This window comes from Papio anubis, chromosome 1 (assembly GCF_008728515.1).
Source record: "Papio anubis isolate 15944 chromosome 1, Panubis1.0, whole genome shotgun sequence".
Taxonomy (NCBI): domain Eukaryota; kingdom Metazoa; phylum Chordata; class Mammalia; order Primates; family Cercopithecidae; genus Papio; species Papio anubis.
In genome coordinates, this window is record NC_044976.1 from 180873496 (window position 1) to 180895101 (window position 21606).

Sequence of the window (21606 nt, forward strand, 5' to 3'; positions counted from 1 at the left end):
ATGGTGAAACCCCATCTCTACTAAAAATACAGAAGTTAGCCGGGTATGGTGGCGGGTGCCTGTAATCCCAGCTATTCAGGAGGCTGAAGCAGAAGAATCGCTTGAACCAGGGAGGCGGTGAGCTGAGATCGCACCACTGCACTCTAGCCTGGGTGACACAGCGAGACTCCGTCTCAAAAAAAATAAGTACATTACTAACATTTATCCCTTTATGCCCTTTTTTCCCACCACCACACCCAGCTAATTTTTATATTTTTAGTAGAGATGGGGTTTCACCATGTTGGCCAGGCTGGTCTCAAACTCCTGACCTCAGGTGATCCACCCGCCTCGGCCTCCCAAAGTGCTGGGATTACAGGTGTGAGCCACTGCACCCGACCTTTATTCTCTATTAATGTGATCTTCTTGGAGTACTTGTTGGAAAGCACTTTAAACATCTGGCTTTTACGCAGCAGTCAGAAGGATTTTTTTACACCCCAGAGCTAAGGTTAATTTGATCAAGAGACTAGGTCCCTCCCAGAGTGGTCAAGAAGTGGTTAGGTACTATAAAACCATGGCATTGTTTCTAGTCACACTGCATCTGATTTGGTTGTGTGGTAGCCCTAGGTTGGCATTGCGAAGGCTCTTGTCCAGGACCTATCAATAAGTATGGTTTAAACATTCCATGCCCAAGTAATTCAAGCTAAAAATAACTTTATGGGCTACTTTTATCTTTACTCATCCACAGAAAGCATCTGTATGTCAACAAGAACTTTGCTCCTTGCCTGTTTTCACTCCAGCTTACTCCTCCCTGAAAAGAGTTGTTTGATACAATTGGAAAAATCACCCGGTTGGTGTGAGACATTCACAGCAACAAAACTATGTTGGTAGAACAAAGCTTCCTGACTGCCAGGTGCCCAGAGAAAAAGAGGAATAAAAGAACCCAGCATTCACAGATAGGACCACTTGATTCTGCATTCTCCTCCTTTCTTCCAAATACACACAAATCTTTGACCACAGTATATCTGATTTATACACAGAATTAACTTCTACATTAATAATAATTAACAGTTGAGTGCTTATTACATGAGGTACTCTTCTAAGAGCATTAACTCATTAATTTTCACAACCCTATGAGATAGATCCAATTATCCCAATTTTACATTGGAAAAACCTGAGGCACAGAGAGATGAAGTAACTTGTCCAAGGTCCCACAGCTAAGTGGCAGAGCCAAAAACGCAAGCAGGCCAGGTTGTGGTGGCTCATGCCTGTAATCCCAGCACTTTGGGAGGCTGAGGCAGGAGGATTGCTTGAGGGCAGGAGTTCAAGACAAACCCAGCCAACATAGCTCACTTTTTATTTACTTTTTATAGTAAAATAAATAAATAAATAAATGAAGGAAGGAAGACGCCAAGCGGCCTGGCTCCAGGGCCCATGCTCTAACTACTACACTATACTGCTTCTGCAACAAAAAAAGAGAATGATCTTTTCTAATTCCTACAAAGCTTTATCCTCCTATCAAGTATGCCAATTTACATTCTTTAAGCAGACACATGGACCCAGGTTCATCTTAATGTGAAACCAAGGATCAACTTTTGTCTCTTCCAAAACACATCAGCTCTCTTAAACACACCAAATGTTACCCCCTTTCAAACATAAAATACACTGAGATCGCTGTTCAAGCATCATACTTTCTAGCAACCGTAAATGTTTGCAGAATTAAGGCCCTGGACACCTTCTTCAGTTTAAGCAGTCAGCACTTGATGGATCTTTTGTAGCTGTAACAGAATTTAAGTAGCTACTGTCTGAAAGAAAAAGTCAATTTAACAAGACCCTAATTTGAGAATGTTTAGTTCTATAAATACATTATAATGGCAACAGAGCGTAAAGTAGAAAGTTCCCTATGCTTAAGGAACCACTAATAGATTTGCTGAAATATTAAGGCCTATTCAGCTAAAACAGAAGTTCATATAATTGGGAGTTAAGGCCAAGACACCATTCATATGCCTCTTATACTCGAAGGCTATGACCTTTAAACCTTTGTCTCTTTCTTCAATCTCTCCCATCTTTTAAACACCCTATATACTCTTAAGTTGTTAGAAACCAGCACCACCTTTTAAAGTCCTGGCAACTGTACCGTATTTTAAACACTATTCCCTAATTGATTTGCTTCTGAAATAGATTATTGAATACCTTTCAAACACTGAACATGAAGAGACAGCTCTTAATGGCAGTGATTTTAGTAAAATCGATGCATGTTTTGGCTATCATCATCTAAGTGTCTACCATGACCAAACACTGATGTCACCATTTGAGTAACAAAACAAATCAGGAAGTTTTGCTAAACGAGAATTAAATTTGCCCAGCCCTCCTTCCTTATCTGGTTTGATGCAAGCAATTTTCCTCTCACCAATACATTTACTTTCTAGATATAAGAGAAAAATGGAAAATTTACATCCTGACATCCACTGTAATGCAGAGGTGGACCTGACAATTTGGACAAGTCAGTCTCTTTCATCTTCCTATGTCAGTTAGAATGGGTTTTTAAGGTAAACTACTATCTAAACATTTTTTTTTTCAATTACAAAGCTAAAAGATGACCCATATTAATAGCTTAACAGGAAACAAAGTTTTGCTGAAAAACATTTTTGCAGATAAGCAGGGCTTCAAAAGCTGATGGTTAAATTACTTACTAATATACACCCACATATTGGGTGACAAATTGGTCTAAACTGACCTTAGAAAAGCCAGTTGTAGCAGTAGGTTTCAAGAACCTGGCAGGTCGCTGATATTAGTATCTAATAGCATTCCTCTGATCTAGGAGGAAAAATTAAACCTGTCTCTCTTGATACTTAGTGGAGTCAGTAAACAATGTTCTCAGTCTGCGAATGACTGATATTAAGAACCACACCTTCAATTTTCTAGCCCAGGCCCTGGTTTCCCTCCTCCCACTTCCCTCCCAACCCAGGCAGGTTATTGCAGACAAGCAGGCAGTTACGTTGCTTCAAAATATTTAATACGTGTTAGACACGTAGAAGTTACATTTTTATACAAAAATCAATACAACGAAGGAGAAAATACTGTACAAAAACCTTATCAGCTCCCCCAACCTTTATATAACAAAGACTGGAGTCACCATATCTACAAAACCATAAGGTCTTTCCACTTCGGGCTTCTGTCTGTAAACTTTCATTAAACACTTTTTAAAAGCACTGTGTAGTAGTTCTGACCTAGAGCTTTTAAAAATATATCTTTTCTCTATAAACTCCATTATTTCCAAGCTTGAACTCTTCTGTGAAGTTCAAGCTTTTTCTCCCCTGCGGGGAAGCAAAGGACGGTTAATATGCCCCTTTCCTAGAGTAATCACAGGATATAAACGTTTCTTCATTGGGAGAGAAAGGTGGGGAGGGACAGAAGGAATCCAAGTCTGTGCTGCTGGCTAAATCCCTCTCGTCTTAGGAAATCCTGTGCGGAAACGCCACTCCTGGCACTGAAGCGGGTCTAGCTTTCCGGTGAGGGGTGGGTGTAAAGTCCCTCCCTCCCCGGAGAACGAATGGGGAACTCCCCGGCCCAAACCTTTTAGCCGCTTCCTTCTCCACGCAGCCGGCAGAGGAAAGTCCCTGTCTGCCCCCAATCTCTTAAGCCCTGGGGAAGGAGTGGTGCATTCCAGAACGAAATAGTCTTAATGCCACAAGACAAACTTACATACACAGACATACACAAACACAAAAAGTTAAAGATCGTCCTCTTCCAATGAGCCTCAAGCTCCCAGGTCTCCAGAAAAGCCAGATGCGCCCGGGGGCAGTTTGTGATGCCCAGCGGCAACCAGTCTGCCCAACGCGCTCAGCGGCCGCGGTCTCTGGGCGTCCTCGCAGCCGGCAAGGGCCCGGCCCTCACTTCGAGGACGCCCGCTGCTCAACCTCCTCCCCGCACGGGGGCCAAGGGCTCAGAAGGCCACGATGGCTGTGCTCCAGGGGTTCATGTCTCTCAGCACCGGCTTATCGCAGCAGATCTGCCCGGGCTCGGCGGCTTCCGGGCCGCTCTCCTCTCCCTCCTCTTCCTCCCTGCCGCCCCCGGGGCTTTTCCGTAGGAGTCCCGAGAAACTGGAACCGAAGATGCTGATGAGGTTAGCCACGTTCCCGGTCTCCATCTCCTCCGCGTCGTCGTCCTCTCCTCCACTCGGCGGCTGCTCTAAGTTCCGGCGGGGCTTCTTGAGCGGGGTCGAGCCGGGCGCCGGGCAGCCCGCTGGGCCGCCGCCCACCCCCGCCGCGCCGCGCTTCCTGGGGCACACCGCGGGCGGCGCGGGGGGCTCGTCCTCGGCTGGTCGCGGCGCGCAGCAGCAGGCAGTGCGGGGGGTCGCGGCCGGTGTACCCGGCGGGTCCTCCCCGCCTAGGGGGCAGCCGCAGGGGCGGCGCGCGGCAAGCGATCCCTCGGGGAAGACGCCCCAGCCTCCGGCGGGACCCTCGGCTTCTCCGGCCGCCGCCTGGCGCGGCCGCTCCACGCGGCTCCAGGCAGCTTCCGTCGCGTCCGCCTCTCCGCCCTGAAGAACGTCCCCGACTCCGGTCACCGTGGTCACTGGCACCTCGTCCCCTACCCGCGGCGCGTGTGAGACGGAAGGGCGCTCCGGTTGCGGCTCGGTCTCCGGCCAAGAGGCACGGGCGACGGGCGGGGGCGGCTCTCCCCAGCCAGCGGGTGGCCCGGCCGCCGGCTCCCCGGGCTGCTGCTGCGGTGGCGGCGCCGGGATCCCAGCGGGACCGGCCAGGTAGAGGCCGGGGCACGGGTCGCTCAGGTAGACCTGGCGGGCGCTGCGCAGCACCAGCGAGACCAGGAGGTTCTTATGCAGCTTGATGCCGCCGCGCTGGACCCGCGAGTTGTAGATCTTGCCCAGGGAGATGCTGACGATTCGGTGAGCCTCCAGCTTGAACTCCATCCTGCCTCCCCTGCACAGGGCCGTCGGCGCCGGGGTGTTACGTTCGGAAACTGGGAGGGAACGGGAGGCGCAAACAAGTCCGCCCCCTGGGCACACCCTTGATCACCTAAGACTCCGAAGAGAAATGACTCCGGTGACGCGCGCTCACTGCCCCGCAGACCTCTCTACACCAGGAAACTGCCCCGTTTCGGGTCCGGTAGCTAAACAGGGCAGCCCGGCCGCCCCGCGCCTTATATAGACTCCTCGACCGCCAATCACGAAGGGCCGCCAACCGTTCCGGGGCTGGCCGGCGCGCCCTCGTGCGCCGCGCACGGCCAATCGGAGCCCGAGGAGGGGCGCCAAGGCCCGTTCGAACGTTAGTCCCGCGGAGCAAGCTCTTAAAGGGGGCGACGGATTGCGGGCGCAGACCAGGCCGATGGTGAGTGTTGGGGACCGTGTTGGGGACTGTGCTGGGGACCGTGCTGGGGACCGTGCTCGAGGGCGCTACTGTTTGGAGTTACAGATTCTGGCTTGTGCGATGGCTTGCCGGAACCAAAGCGAACAAAATATTCGAACTTTCTTCCGAGCACGGTGTTGGACTCTGTTCTGCCATAAAGTCCTGATCTTTTCCTGATCAACTCCGCCCTAACCGGCCACGCCACCATTTCCAGGCCCGCCACACCTGTAAGCGATTCCCCTCAACCCTGGCAAAAATAGAGATGGTGGCTATACGCGGCGGAGGACACCCCTGGATGACAAATAGTATTACTGCAAAGTATTTGGCTGTCATTATTTTTGGATGAGCCGCTTTCCCCGCTAGAGTCACATACACTCTTAGCAGCTGTCAGTTCTAACACCAAAGAAAAAGGGGATTCTAAAAGTTTTTGGCTAGGTTCTTGGCTTCTTATCAAGGAATTGTGTCTAGATACAAAGTTACTGGTTGTCCTCTAAAGCCGGCATCTTTCACTTTGTTCTCTAGATTCTGGAACAAAGCCAGTTATCAAATAGGTTAAATGGAAGATGTTACAGGTTCTCCACAATGATTTTTTTCCCATTTCCATTTTTCCATTACAAGGACTGATCAGTCAACCCTTGGAAAAATCGAGCAAGGTCTGAAAATAAAAAGAAAGAAGTCTTGTGTTCCCATGATGATGTCATAATTTCATTTTGTGTCAAGGTAAAAATATAGCGCTAGGGAGTTCCAGAATTTTCTGGTCAGTCAACAATGTAGTCCATCTACTGGTCCTTATATCAGGGCACAATTACCACAGGGTTGCCCAGGGTCCTGGACTGGAAACATGGAGTCACTTCCAGTTAGTTCCACCGAAGCTCCACCACAGACCTGCCTGAGGACTCTGGGTAAATAACCTCAGGCCGCTTCAGTGTCTCCACCGCTGAAAAGGGGAAGTCACATACACATCTGCTTTATTGTACAGACGATAAATGACAACTTCTCAGCCACAAACTGAATGAGAAAACTAAGCACTGCTTTCTTGGAGTCCATGTGGAACCCTGGGCCTGATCCTGCCCCAGGGATTGGCCAAGCAATGAATTTATTTAGGAAAAATACCAGTGAAGGGTGGGCTTGATCATGACCAATTGACAATCTCCAGAGGATGTGATGGCTCAGTAGCATTACCTGTGCCCACAACTGATGGCAACTGAGACTGCAGGCTCTGAGACCCAGTTCCTCCCCCCTCTAGGAATTTTCAGCCCATGCAGAGAAAGAGATAAAATAATGACACAAAAATTACGAAACCAAGTAGCATATATTAAGTAATAATGCAAGAATTTTTCTCTTGTCTTTTTCTTTGCAAGTTGTTAGTCACTATAAAGCAATGGCTAAGAGCACAGGCTGTGGAGGCCGGCTTCCTGGCTTGGAATCCCAGCTTCTCCGTTCACTTGCTGCATGGCCTCTGGAAAATTATTTCACTTCTCTGTGCTGCTGTCTTTTTTATTACAAAATAATCAGCTGGGTGTGGTGACTCACTCCTGTAATCCTAGCACTTTGGAAGGCCAAGGCAGGTGGATCACTTGAGGTCAGGAGTTCAAGACCAGCCTGGCCAATATGGTGAAACCCTGTCTCTACTAAAAAAAAAAATACAGTAATTAGCCTCGCATGGTGGCAGGTACCTGTAATCCCAGCTACCCGGGAGGCTGAGGCAGGAGAATGGCTTGAACCCAGGAGACAGAGGATGCAGTGAGCTGAGATCACACCGTTGTACTCCAGCCTAGGCAACAGAGTGAGATTCTGTCTCAAAAAGTAGAATAAAAAAACATAAAAATAAATATAATAATAATAGTGCCTACCTCTTAGCGTTTTTGTGAGGATAGAACAAGGTAGCACATGCAAAGCTCACAGAACAGCACCTGGCATACAATAAGCTATCAATGTAGGCTAGTTCTCAGAACACACTACCCCACATACTACCTTGGGGTGGGAGAAGAGGCTGGGAGAAAGAAAGGAACATAGATGGAAGAAAGTTTCACCGAAGAAGTTGTATCTGAAGAGGGTGCTGAAAACCCCTGAGGTAGGATCCACAAGTTCCAAGCAGCAGGAGCAACAGAGTCCAGTGAAGGGAACATCTTATTTTGCAGTTGCGCTGGGGGCATGCCCAAAAGCAAGTGGGAAAGGCTAGAAGCAGAGGCCGAGGCTGCATGATAGTTAGTGGGTTGTGGGTGCCTTGATGAGGAGACAGGACCATGGGGACCTTACTAAAGGTTGTTCAGTAAGGGAACCACAGAACAGATTCTAGAACAGTTGGTGCATAGAAGAGCACATATAAAGCTCTTGTGGAAATTTAGGCAAACGGTTGTGAAGACCTGAACTAGGTAGAGGAAACAAGAATGAAGAAACTGGCAGGGTGTGGTGGCTCACACCTGTAATCCCAGCACTTTGGGAGGCCAGTGCGGGCAGATCACGAGGTTAGGAGTTCAAGACCAGCCTGGCCAGCATGGTGAAACCCCGTCTCTCCTAAAAATACAAAAAAATTAGCCAGGCATGGTGGTACGTGCCTGTAGTCCCAGCTACTCGGGAGGCTGAGGCAGGGGAATTGCTTAAACTCAGCAGGCAGAGGTTGCAGTGAGCCAAGATCACGTCATTGCACTCCAGCCTGGGCAACAGAGCAAGACTCCGTCTCAAAAAAAAAAAAAAAAGAGAGAAAAAAGAATGAAGAAACTGAGAGACAAAAGAGCTTTAGTGATGATCTGGGATGCTCCCACTCACCCACCCAGACAGGTTATTGCTAGCGCCAGCCTCTTGCCTTCCGTGAAGCCTTTCTGACCCACCTGAGCTGAGCTTTTCCATCGTCCACCACTGTACTCAGCACACTCCTTCATCATTGCCCTCATCACTTTCTTCTGTCATGCCCAGTGCCCCTCCTAGACTATGCCTTCATTGAAGGCAGGAACCCAGCTCATATTTGTAGCCAGGATATGGTGAAAATACATAACAACTGGTGCAGCACAGGCACTAACCATCAGAACAGGGTCCTGGAGGCCCTTACAATGCTAGGGGTTTGGAGGGCTCCTGCAAGAGGGGCTGCATGGCCAGTAAGGGGGCTACTCATGGGCCTAGGGCAGAGGTTCTGTCAACTGACATGGAAACATTTCAATACTTTTAACAACTGGGGTGGCTGTACCAGTGCATACTTAGTGATTATGCACTTGGATTAATGAATTCCTAATAATGATAATGTTTACCAAGCACTGTGCTAGACATAGTATATGCATTATTTAGCAAATGTGTAAAGTTCTGAAAGTAGGTATCATTATCTTCATTTACATTAACCTACTTAAAGCTCCACTGTGGGGTCATGGGGCTAGATTGCCTGCCTCCCCTTCTGACTGCTGTGTGACCTTTGGAAAGTCATCTCACCTTTAGGTGAAATGGGAAATCCATATTCTAGTTTGTTTACGTAGGCAAGTTATTTAACCCCTTGTGCCTCAGTCTCCTGTGAAAAATGGGAATAATAAAAATAACTAAATTGCTTAGTACAGTTCCTAGCACCATATAAGCACTTAAAATTCTTAGTTATTATTGTTATTATAGTTATTGTTATTACACCAGTGCCTAGCACAGTTCTGAACACATAGTAGGTACACTCTTAGTACTTGTTGAATTTTTAATGCTTTTTCTGCTGTACCACAAAATAGGTGCTTAATAATTGTCTGATGACTTTTAAGTTGCACATTATCACTATCATTATCAGGATTTTCTTTGATCCTGAGCCAACAAAATGGAACCTTTAGAACTCATGTCTGGAGGGCCCGAGTTCTTATGATCAGGAAACTTCACCTCCACCTACCAAAAAAAGTGGGATGATAGCATATTCTTCTAAGCGTTAGCAAGCAGGAACTGAGTTAGAATTTGCCATCATCCATCTTTGAGATTTTGTCAGTTGGAAAAAGAACTTCGCAGCATAATCAGAAACAGTAGGGTTGTCAGAAGAACAGAGGAAGCAACTGCTCTGGAAGAAAAGGCCAGAGCACCTCCCACAGGTCTGTTCTGTCTTTTCACCCCTCTGCTGGGCACAGGCAGATTAGTACAAGGAGCTTTGGGCTTTGCTGTTCCCACAGCTGTCTGAGGCTACTGAGGCGCTATCTGGGCTCAAGCCTGTGGATTCCTGTCAGCACAGGGCTGCTCTGCCCACTGCTGTTGACACTATTTACGCCCTTGTTTACACAACTAATTGAAGGTTAAGTATTATCAGACGATTTAAGATCTTAACCTGCCTTATATTGCGTCTAGTCTGTGCAAACCCACTATAGATTATGCACACAGTAGCGATGTGAGAAGTAACAATTAGTAAGAAGGGAGTTGGTGAAAGAAAAATAAGTTATTTGCACTTATTTATCCCTACCTTTCAATATTAGGACATTTTCAATTGGTGGGGGGTGAGCGGCAGTGTCAAAGTTGCTTATGCAATCAAATAGTCATTTGTATAACATACTAAATTTTTAGGGGGAAAAGATCTATAAGAATACATTATTAGCACTTTATGTAAACGATTTTTGTGTAAGTGATACTCCTTTTTTTCTTCTGAGAACAGACAAATCCACTTTTTTTTTTTTCTTCTTTTTTTTGGAGACAGAATCTCACTCTGTTGCCCAGGCTGGAGTGCAGTGGTGTGATCATGGCCCACTGCAACTTCTGCCTCTTAGTCTTCCACGTAGCTGGGACAACAGGCGCGTGCCACCACAATGGCTAATTTTTGTATTTTTAATAGAGATGGGGTTTCACCATATTGGCTAGGCTGGTCTCAAACTCCTGACCTCAATTGATCCACCTGCTTCGGTCTTCCAAAGTGCTGGGATGACAGGTATGAGCCACTGCACCTGGCCCAAATCCACTTTTTAATTTGTTCCTTTTTTCTCTCACCATTCTGAATATTGTACTTTTTTTTCTCTCTCTCTCTCAGCTGCTTGCTTTTCTTTTTTCTTTTCTTTTCTTTTTTTGAGATGGAGCCTTACTCTGTCACCCAGGCTGGAGTGCAATGGCACAATCTTGGCTCACTGCAGCCTCCACCTCCCAGGTTCAAGCAGTTCTCTTGCCTCAGCCTCCCAAGTAGCTGGGACTACAGACATGCACCACCATGCCTGGCTAATTTTTGTATTTTCAGTAGAGACAGGATTTCGCCATGTTGGCCAGGATGGTCTTGATCTCTTGACCTCATGATCCGCCAGCCTCAGCCTCCCAAAGTGCTGGGATTATAGGTGTGAGCCACCATGCCGGGCCCTGGCTGCTTGATTTTCTATATAATTTTTAAATTTCCCAATGGTGTTTGACTAGGAATGGGCGCCAAAACCTGTCTTTTTCCCTCCTCCCCATTTTCTTTCCTAAACTGCTTACAACCCTGCCCACTTCTTGTGCTAAATGTTGAATCTTTGTTCAGAGAATCTTAAATTGTTTTTTGTTTTTATTTTTTTGCTGTTTGTTTGTTTGTTTGTTTTAGACAGAGTCTTGCTCTGTCGCCCAGGCTGGAGTACAGTGGTGGGATCTCAGCTCACTGCAACCTCCGCATCCTGGGTTCGAGAGACTCTTGTATCTTAGCCTCCCTGGGATTACAGGCGTGCGCCACCACACCTGGTTAATTTTTTTGTATTTTTGGTAGAGATGAGGTTTCACCATGTTGGCCAGGCTGGTCTTGAATTCCTGACCTCAAGTGATCTACCAGCCTCAGCCTCCCAAAATGCTGGGATTACAGGCGTGAGCCATTGCACCGGCCCCTAGAGAACCTTAAATTGTTTTTATGATCAACTTTTTCAGATCCTGTCTCCTTTAAGACTCCTAAGGAAAACAGATTCTTCAATAAGGGTAGAGCAATCAAACTCATTAAAATGAACCTAGGATCCTATCAAGCTGCAGAATGAGAAACCACCATATAAAACCCTAGACCTGTGCTATTCACTACATGTGGCTAGTGAGCACTTGAAATGTGTTAAGTACAACTGAGGAACTGCATTTTACATTTATGTAATTTTAATCGATTTAAATTTAAAAATTGAAGCAGAATACATGTTTCCTGAAACCCAACCTTATCGTGTCATGTTTTTGAATTTTGAAAATCTAGCATCTCGGCCGGGCGCGGTGGCTCAAGCCTGTAATCCTAGCACTTTGGGGCGAGGCCGAGACGGGCGGATCACGAGGTCAGGAGATCGAGACCATCCTATTGCTGGGTGAAACCCCGTCTACTAAAAATACAAAACACTAGCCGGGCAAGGTGGCCGAGCCTGTGGTGCTACTCCGGAGGCTGAGGCAGAGAAGTCGGCGTGAACCAGAGGCCGGAGCTTGCAATGAGCTGAGATGAGTGCCACTGCACTCCAGCCTGGGCGACAGAAGCTGAGACTCGATCTCTCAAAAAGAGCCCGGTAGCGGTGGCTCAAGCCTGTAATCCCAGCGCTTGCGGGGAGGCGAGCGGGTGGATCCGCGAGGTCAGGAGGTCGAGACCATCTGGCTAACACGGGTGAAACCCGTCTCTACTAAAAATACAAAACACTAGCGAGGCCCGAGGTGGCGAGGCCTGTAGTCCTTCGGGAGGCTGAGGGAGCAGGAGAAATGGGGCGCGTAAACCCGGAGGCCGGAGCTGCAGTGATCTGAGATCCGGCCACTGCACTCAAGCCCGGGCCACAGAGCCAGACTCCGTCTCAAAAAAAAAAAAAAAAAAAAAAAAAGAGAAAAGAAAATCTAGCATCTCAATTGATATGTGCTGTAACCATAAAATACACAGCAGGTTTCAGAGACATATGATGAAAAAGAGAATATAAAGTATCTCATTTGTATTTTTATAATGGCTATATGTTGAAACTATACAATTTTGGATATATTGGGTTAGATAAAATAGATTATTAATATTAATTTAATCTGTTTCTAAAATTTTACGTATGTGGCTCAAATTATATCTCTATTGGACAATACTGCCCTGGGGACAATAACGGGAGAGGGAGGTGTAGACATATAAATATGCATGAGCATATTGTGGGCAATTAACAAATGTCCTTGATTGGAGAAGAGGGAAAGGGCAGAAAAGACAAAAAGGAATGAAACATAGAACACTTAGATAGTTGTAAAGGATAAAATCAAAGAAAAATGTAAACAACAGAACGGATTGGCCAGAAGAAACTTCTTTCTAGACAACCACAAGTTAGAGGAGCACAGTTCTCCTTATTTGAATGCCATGACATAGAAATTATCACAGTATTAGTTTTTAATTCAAAATGTAAACATGAAAACTTAAATTTCAGAGGAGGATTTACTTGGATAGCATCAGTCCCCTGGGTTGTTAGGGTGCATTTATTCCTTTCGATTCTGATGTCTTTCTAGAAGTTGCAGGACCATTTGTTTTTAACGTGCCATTTTCCTGCACAAAAACCCTCCGTGGCTTCCCATGACCTTTATGGCAAAAATCCAATTCTCTGGCGTGGTCTCCAGAGTACTACACAATACATTGTCAAAGACAAACAACCGAGAGTGGTGAACAGAGCTGGGGCTCACTGGGTGTCCTGGCAGCTCTTACCAGCTGTGCGTGAACAAATTTGAAGGTGGTCTTTTTCTCATAAAACTGGGGAGTTGGACTAAATCAGTGGTCCTCAAGCTAAGGCTGTACATTAGAATCAGCTGGGGAGTTTTTAAACCTCCAGACACCCAGGCCTCACCCAGATCACTTAAATCAGTCTCTAGGGTAAAACCCAGCACTGGAATTTTGAAAAGCTCCATGGGTAATTATAACGTGCATCCACATTTGAGAACTGGTGTCCTAGCTAATTGTTTTAGAATCATTTTAGGTCCAAAATTCTATGATTCTATGAATCTAGGCAAATCTTTCTAACCTTTCTACTATCCTGAACAACATAAATGCCCTCTTTCTCACCCAGACAGATCTAACCAAAAATATATATCTCAGCCGAGTGCGGTGGCTCACACCTGTCATCCCAGCACTTTGGGAGGCCAAGGCAGGTGGATCACCTGAGGTCAGGAGTTCAAGACCAGCCTGACCAACATGGCGAAACCCGTTCTCTACTAAAAATACAAAAATTAGCTAGGCGTGGTGGTGTGCGCCTGTAATCCCAGCTACTCCAGAAGCAAATTGCTTGAACCTAGGAGGCAGAGGTTGCAGTAAGCCGAGATCACACCATTGCACTCCAGCCTGGTCAACAAGAGCGACACTCTGTCTCAAAAAAAAAAAAAAAAAGAATATATATATACACACACACATATATATATACACACACACATATATATATATATATCTCATCTAGTTTCTTAACAAGAAATCATCTTCCCTCCCGCCCAAATTCTGCATATCACTTCCTCCAGGAAGTCTTCTGTGCCCACTGATGCTTATTGTTTGCTCTTACACACACTTTCTCTCATAATCCAACAGTTGTTTGTTACTTAAAACCACAGTAGCACTCACTATCTTGTGGTATCCCTTATATTTCTGTTTTGTATTATATTTTGTTTACTCATATTACTTAACTTTTATGTGGCTATAGTTCTCATTTCCCAATAGCATTGTAAAGTGCTGGGAGACAGCACTTTGGGAGGCCAAGGCGGGTAGATCAGCTGAGGTCAGGAGTTCAAGACCAGCCTGGCCAACATGGTGAAACCCCGTCTCTACTAAAAATACAAAAATTAGCCGGGTGTGGTGACGCACGCCGGTAATCCCAGCTACTCGGGAGGCTGAAGCACAAGAATCGGTTGAACCAGAGAGGTGGGGTCAAGATTGCACCACTGCACTCCAGCCTGGGCTAGAGAGCGAGACTCTGTCTCGAAAAATAAACAAACAAAGTACTGAGAGATGCTCCCTTACACTTTTTTGCATCCTGCCCTCCCTGTAACCAGCACCCTGAATATTGCTATGTTTGTATCAGGGGATGAATGACTACTGAATAAATGGATTAATTAATGGGTTCCTAAAATTTGAGGCCAGAATATTTAAACACAGCCAACTAGAGGATAAAAAAGAGTACTTGACATAAATTATTCTAGTGTTAGATTAACCAAATATTACCGCAAATACATGTTATCTTACCCTAGCTCATAATTTTTCATGACTCTACATTATACCATTTCCCTATAAAAGCTATTTTTCACATAAAATAAGTTGCTTTTAAACAGTTTCCTTTTCCTGCCATGCTGTTTACAAATGTGTGATTTTTATCACTGAGCTAATTGCTTGCCTACTCTGTTCTGATTAAACATTTATTGTGGATTACTGATGCACTGAAAACCTTGGGGGGTATCAGCAGCTCGTTTAGGGACCACCTATATATTTCTTTCAGCCAATAAGAAAGTCTTGCCCCTCCTCCCCCTCTAATCGTAGGAGCTAATAAAACATATTCTAATTCATGAGTCAAGTTCACTTTAGATCAACACAGCTGATCTAAATTCTTTTTTTTTTTTTTTTTTTTGAGGCGGAGTCTCGCTCTGTCGCCCAGGCTGGAGTGCAGTGGCGCGATCTCGGCTCACTGCAAGCTCCGCCTCCCAGGTTCACGCCATTCTCCTGCCTCAGCTTCCCGAGTAGCTGGGACTACAGGCGCCCGCCACCACGCCTGGCTAATTTTTTGTATATTTAGTAGAGACGGGGTTTCACCGTGTTAGCCAGGATGGTCTCCATCTCCTGACTTCGGGATCCGCCCACCTCGGCCTCCCAAAGTGCTGGGATTACAGGCGTGAGCCACCGTGCCCGGCCAAGCTGATCTAAATTCTAACATGAATGTTCATTCAGTTCAAACACCCTAAATCACTAACCCATCGTATGCTCATTTTGACTAAGCGAATTCTGAGTAAGTATTTATACAAACACATCCTCCAGTGCAAAAGGAAGTTTCAGATCTGCTGTCTAACCAGGAGCTAGTGTGTGGCGGATTAGTAGACTTGTATTTATAAGGCAGTCTGAGCTCTTTTGAGGAAAAATGTAAAATAGGCATTCTCTCATATCCTTCCCTTTATCATTATCACTTACATAGTTCTCTGAGCCCAACTGCTCTATTAATAAGAGATCATTCCTTTTGGAGTTTTCTGAAAATGCTGAAAGAGCATTGTATTTAAAAAAAAAAAATGTAGCTGGGCATGGTGGCTCATGCCTGTAATCCCAGCACTTTGGGAGGCCAAGGCGGGTGGATCACTTGAGGTCAGGAGTTTGAGACCAGCCTGATCAACATGGTGAAACCCTGTCTTTATTAAAAATACAAAATTAGCTGGGCATGGTGGCACATGCCTGTAATCCCAGCCACTTGGGAGGCTGAGGCAGGAGAATCGCTTGAACCGGGAAGGCAGAGGTTGCAGTGAGCTGAGATCACGCCACTGCACTCCAGCCTGGGCAATGAGGGAGAAACTCCGTCTCAAAAAAAAAAAAAAGTCAAGTAGGATTAGCCATGCTTCCATATGAGCATTGGTCTAGGAAGAAAACCAAGTAGTTATAAAATGATTGATGGTGTTGCCCTTTTAAGAGGCATAAGATTTTGGCCTGTGCAGTGCCAAGGCAGGCACATCATTTGAGCCCAGGAGTTTGACATCAGCCTGGCCAACATGGTGAAACCCTGTCTCTACTAAAAATACAAAACTTAGCTGGGTGTGGTGGCACACACCTGTAATCCCAGTTACTCTAGAGGCTGAGTCACAAGAATTGCCTGAACCTGGGAGGCAGAGGTTTCAGTGGGCCCAGATCACATACTACACTCCAGCTTGGGCGACAGAGCGAGACCCTGTCTCAAAAAAAAGAAGAAGCATAAGATTTGGGTTCCTAGTCTTTGCTCCTTCCCACCCATTTCCTTCAGCGGCTGACCTAACTCTTGGAAAGTCTCAGAATCACATGGGGGCCTCTGAGGTCAGAGTCATGAGTAGCTTTTTCTTAGTCTGGGACTTTTTCTGTTTGATTTTGAACTTGTCTGTGCTGTGATAGAGTGAGTGTGTGTCACGGTGAATTCTCCCATTAGTGTGCCTGGCTAGAATTGTTTTCACGTGTGTCAGTAGGGTGTTGGCGGGGCTTGGGGATCTGCTTAGTCAGTTTGGCTGCAGTGGTTTGGTCAGAGTGGACGGCAAAACCCCTTGTGTTTCGTTTCTGTTATGAAGGGCTTTTGCTTGGCTGTTTTTGTTTTGTTTTTGAGGGTATAAATGATTTTTAAACTATTTTGATTGGTTTCTGGGCTAATATTATGTTTATGTCTTTCCATTGGGTAGAAGAATGAATTTTTTTTTTTTTTTTTAATTAGTTTGGGTGCCTGTGCCTGAGAAGGACAAGGAGTCCTCTTTTCCTCTCCCTTCTCACAGATGCAAGAGTGAAATAGAGTGAAGGCAAGGGCACTGCTGCTCTGCTCTTTTTTCCCCCCATGGAAGGGTTTGACAAACAATTAACAACCCTCCCAACTCAGCTGCTGTTTCCCAAAATAGCAGCTCTTCTGCTGCCTTGGTAGATGAAGGCCTTCAGGGGAGGAAGACACAAAGGTGCCCTCTTTATGAAGCCTGAATGTCTGTGAGCTCTTGAAGGCAGAGGGCGAAGCCCAGGGGATTAAATTAGCAGGCAGCCCAGCCTCCACCTGGAAGGGAAATAGATAATAGCCTTTAAAGACAGGAAACAGCTTGAGCTCCAAAATAATAATTTCCAAAAGCAACACATGATGGATCCTGAGAGAGTTTTCTTCTCCCCACTTCATAATTTTGAAGCGAAATTGTCCTTGAAGATGTCGCTCGGCAAGTGAGTCAGGTCTTGGGTATTCCTGCAATTCTGCTCCACCTTGCCCCCATATTTGGAAGGACTGTTGCAGCCAGTCCTTCTGTAAGCCTGATTCTCAGTTACAGAAATTGCTCAGCACCAGGTCTTGAAGAGATCTGATTAGAACCGAGGCTGCTGCTGCGGCCACCTCTCCTTCATTCTCTGCTTTGTCCTTCCTCCCTGTTTCCTTCTCTCCTTTTTCTGCTCTCCTTCGCTGCCACTTTTACTTCTTCCTCTTCATTGTCTGTGAAAGACTCCCTCTCACACTCCCCCATGTCAACTGGTACTGCCAGCCCAGGCTCTGCGGGTCCTGAAATGTCTCCTGTCATGACTGGGGATGTGGATGGGAAGGGAAAGCACACGATGAGCTGAACGAGGGGAACAGACCCGCAGCCTGCCTTTGAGAAGGCCCAGAGCCTGAGGTGAAAGAGGACCATGGAGAAATGGAAGGACCAAACCGTGCCCCCAAAGTATCAACAGATTATACATATCAAATTGGAATCTGGATTTTGCTGTTTCTAAATTTCCTTGCAATATACCTAAAGGGAATTAAAATAGCCATCAAAAAAAAAAAAAGAAACCTGTTTTATGAATGAATCCACAATCAGCCTCAGCTGCTTGAAACTACAACCTTGATTCCTTAGCATTGTGTGCATGCTTCTACTCTAGCAAGGACATTCTAGTTCCTACATGAAGCATACAACTGTGTCTTGATCATACAACTGTGTCCCTCTGGACTGGGACTTCCCTGGGGGCAGAGGGCAGGTCTTGCCCTGTGTGTATCCTCAGTGCCCAGCATAGTACTTGGTCCAAAGGAAGCATTGAAGTTGGAAGGGCTCTTTAAAGTGTTGGGGTGAGTGGATGGATGAATGGATGGAGGAATAGATAGTGGAGGAAGACATTTGGAATACTCATAAATCATCTCCTTTTCACCCAATAGCCAGAAAAGGAAGTATAAAGTTGGCAAGCTTTCTTCTAATAGGTAGGCAAAATGGAGAAATCCTGTTAACTTTGATGTTCCAACAAGACTTGCTCCTTATATTTCCTCTTCAGCACCTAGCCCAATAGATGTGGCACACACAGGGTGACGCTCAGCTCATGTTTGTTGAATTAATGATTTAGAGAAGAAAACCAGCTATTGTCCCTTCAGAAGGAGATTTCCAGGAAAGGGAATGGAGGAGCTCTGTATAGTAATGCAAATGCAAAACGTTTTACGACATTGTCTTTCCCAGTCTTGACTCTGAAACATCTTAAAGAAGAAAAAAAACCTCATGAAGAGAAGAGATATTTTTGGAGACCTTGGAAGGGCTCTTAAAATAAGGAGAGAGAAATGGAAATATATATGTGGTGTGATATTTCTAAAAGATCCTCCTTTAAAATTGTCTGTGACTGACTCAACTGTTAGATGTTTGGATCCAGAGATGCTTACCTTCTTTTTGCTTTGGCAAGGACTCTGCATGATACATGGATATTAATTGGGGAGGAAGGTCAGCACCGGAACAGTTAGCAAAATAGAAGCCCAGTGAGCATGGCTTCTGCTCTAACCCAGACCGGGGTCAGGGAAAGGCTGTGCAAATCCATGAAGGAATGGGATGATGCTAAGGAAATACATGATTGTGCAGGTATATAACCAACATTTAGTATAATGACACAATAACTCAATCTGGGATGTGTCACTCGGCTAGTTTTAAGATTATTCATTTACCCAACCTGCCCCCTACACAAGTCAAGCCCAGGAAAAAAAAAAAAAAATATATATATATATATATATATATATATATGTATGAGCTGAGATTTACATAGGCCAGGAGCTGTACCAAGTTCTGAACGCAGAAATTTGCCTGGGAGGTATTAGAAAGGACAGTTAATTGGTTGGCTCCTGAATGTGTTAATCCTGAGCAAAGCTGTGTTAGTACCTCATTAGCCCTTTAGTTCTACAGACTATTCTCTGCAGTTCTGTATCACTTGATATCCTGAGCATTTCTGGAGGTTTTTGTTTCCTGTTTACAAAATCAGGTTGCATTGTAAACTAAGAGTCTTGGTTCAAAAGCCCTTGTTCAGGAGCATTTTAGATTAAGAAAAGATAAGGTTGTAAATATATGTTTGAAATACTGAGCTTGGTTCTTTCTTTTCTGTTCAGAAAACCTGTGGCTGGTCTGGGTATTGTCATGGTTCCTCATCTCTCCTGGCAGCACATAATGAGAGGTGAGCTGCATTCCAACCCTGCCAACTGTGCCGGAAATGGCATCCAGGGATGCTGAAAGATGCCATGTCCTCATTTCCACACACCCATGCCCTCTCTCTCAAAGGAGAAGGGGGTGCTCACAGTTCTCTTTTCTTTTCTTTTCTTTTCTTTTCTTTTGAAACAGTGTCTCTGTTGCCCAGGTTGGAGGGCAGTGGCATGATCATAGCTCACTGCAGCCTCAATCTCCCTGGTTCAAGTGATCCTCCTGCCTCAGCCTTCTGGGTAGCTGAGACACAGGCACATGCTACCGTGCCTGGCTAATTAAAAAAAAAAAAAAAATTGTGGAGGCAGGAATCTGTGTTCTCTATGCTGGTCTTGAACTCCTGGGCTCAAGTGATCCTCCTGCTTCGGCCTCCCAAAGTGCGGGAATTACAGGTGTGAGCAACTGGGCTGGTCTGCTCACTGTTAAGATACTGCCTTTACTCCAAAGCGATCTGCCAGTTCTTCAGTTGGAGCTCATTACCTAATGGATTTTTCCATGTACCTTATTGTATTAGTCCATTCTCACACTGCTATAAAGAACTACCTGAGACTCGGTAATAAAGAAAAGAGGTTTAATTGACTCAGTTCCACAGCCTGTACAGGAAGCGTGGCTGGGGAGACCTCAGGAAACTTACAATCATTGTGGAAGGTGAAGGGGAAGCAGGCATGTCTTACATGGCTGGAGAAGGAGAAAGAAAGCAGAGGGAGGAGCTGCACACTTTTAAACAACCAGATCTTTTTTCTTTTGAGACAGTCTGGCTCTATCACCCAGGCTGGAGTGCAGTGATGCCATTTCAGCTCACTGCAACCTCTGCCTCCTGGGTTCAAGCGATTCTCATGCCTCAGCCTCCTGAGTAGCTGGGACTAAAGGCATGTGCCACCATGGCCGGCTAATATTTATATTTCAGTAGAGATGGGGTTTCACCATGTTGGCCAGGCTGGTCTTGAACTCCTGACCTCAAGCGATCCGCCTGCCTCAACTTCCCAAAGTGCTAGGATGGCAGGTATTAGCCACCGCACTTGTCCTAAACAACCAGATCTTGTGAGTGTGAGAAATCATCATCATGAGACTAGTAAGGGGGAAATCCTCTGCCATGATCCAGTCACTTCCCACCAGGCCCCTCCTCCAACATTGGGGATCACAATTCCACATAAGGTTTGGACAGGTACACAAATCCAAGCCATATCAGTTGTTTTTCACATATGCAATCTTTTCTGCCATTTTCTGCCTACATGTCGTTCTTGCTCATTAGATTAAAACTGGCTCAAGGTAGGAATCTTCTCTTTTTTTTTTTTTTTTTTTTTTTGAGATGGAGTCTCACTCTGTCACCCAGGCTGGAATGCAATGGCGTGATTCCGGCTCACTGCAACTTCCGCCTCCTGAATTCAAGGGATTCTCCTGCCTCAGCCTCCCGAGTAGCTGGGGTTACAGGCGCCCACCACTACGTCTGGCTAATTTTTGTGTTTTTAGTAGAAATGGGGTTTCACCATGTTACTCAGGCTGGTCTCAAACTCCTGACCTCAGGTGATCCACGTGCCTTGCCCTCCCAAAGAGCTGGGAGTACAGGTGTGAGCCATGGCGCCCAGCCAGGAATCTTTTTTCAACCTGTATCTCTCCAGTAGAATCCAGCCTACTGTCTTGTATCTAATAGGCACCCCATAAATATTTGTGGCTTTGAATGTTTGCCAGATGGCAAAGGATAGTGGAAAGAGCATTGAATGAACAATGAGATTGGCATGTGGAATTCTACCTCTTGTTAGGCATGGGACCCTGTGCAAACCATAGCACTATACAGTCATTGGCTTCCTAATCTGATCAAAGAAGAGGTTCATCTAAGGTTCTTTCCACTGCTAACATGCTAGAAAAAGGGGAATGAAAAAGACTGAGTAGCCCAACTTTATTTGCCAAATTACTGGCAGTAGAAGAATATTTAAAGGAAAATGGAGACCAGGCACAGTGGCTCATGCTTATAATCCCAGTGCTTTGGGAGGCCACGGTGTTTGAGGTTACAGTGAGCTATGATCTTACCATTGCACTCCAGCCTGGGTGACACCATAAGACCCTGTCTCTAATAAAATTAAAATAAAAAGTAAAGGAAAAAGAAATTAAGATGTTTCCTGTATGTTTCCATTGCCTATTAAAATCCCTGCAGTTCAAGTTCTAAACCAACACAATATAAGAGAACAGAAAGAATCATCATAATATTCGAGATGGTTAACTTTAAAAAATATATTAATTTTCAACTTCAGCCACCCAATAAAGATTCACTGATTGTCTA

At 45.5% G+C, this 21606-nt stretch overlaps 1 protein-coding gene across 1 annotated transcript; it reads right to left on the reverse strand.

The window, feature by feature from the left end:
* Positions 1-2972: 2972 nt before the first annotated feature.
* IER5 (immediate early response 5) lies at positions 2973-5196 on the reverse strand. Its single transcript, XM_021929927.2, has one exon. The coding sequence runs from the start codon at positions 4904-4906 to the stop codon at positions 3923-3925; it is 984 nt and encodes a 327-aa protein (XP_021785619.2). The 5' UTR covers positions 4907-5196; the 3' UTR covers positions 2973-3922.
* Between the last annotated feature and the right edge of the window lie 16410 nt (positions 5197-21606).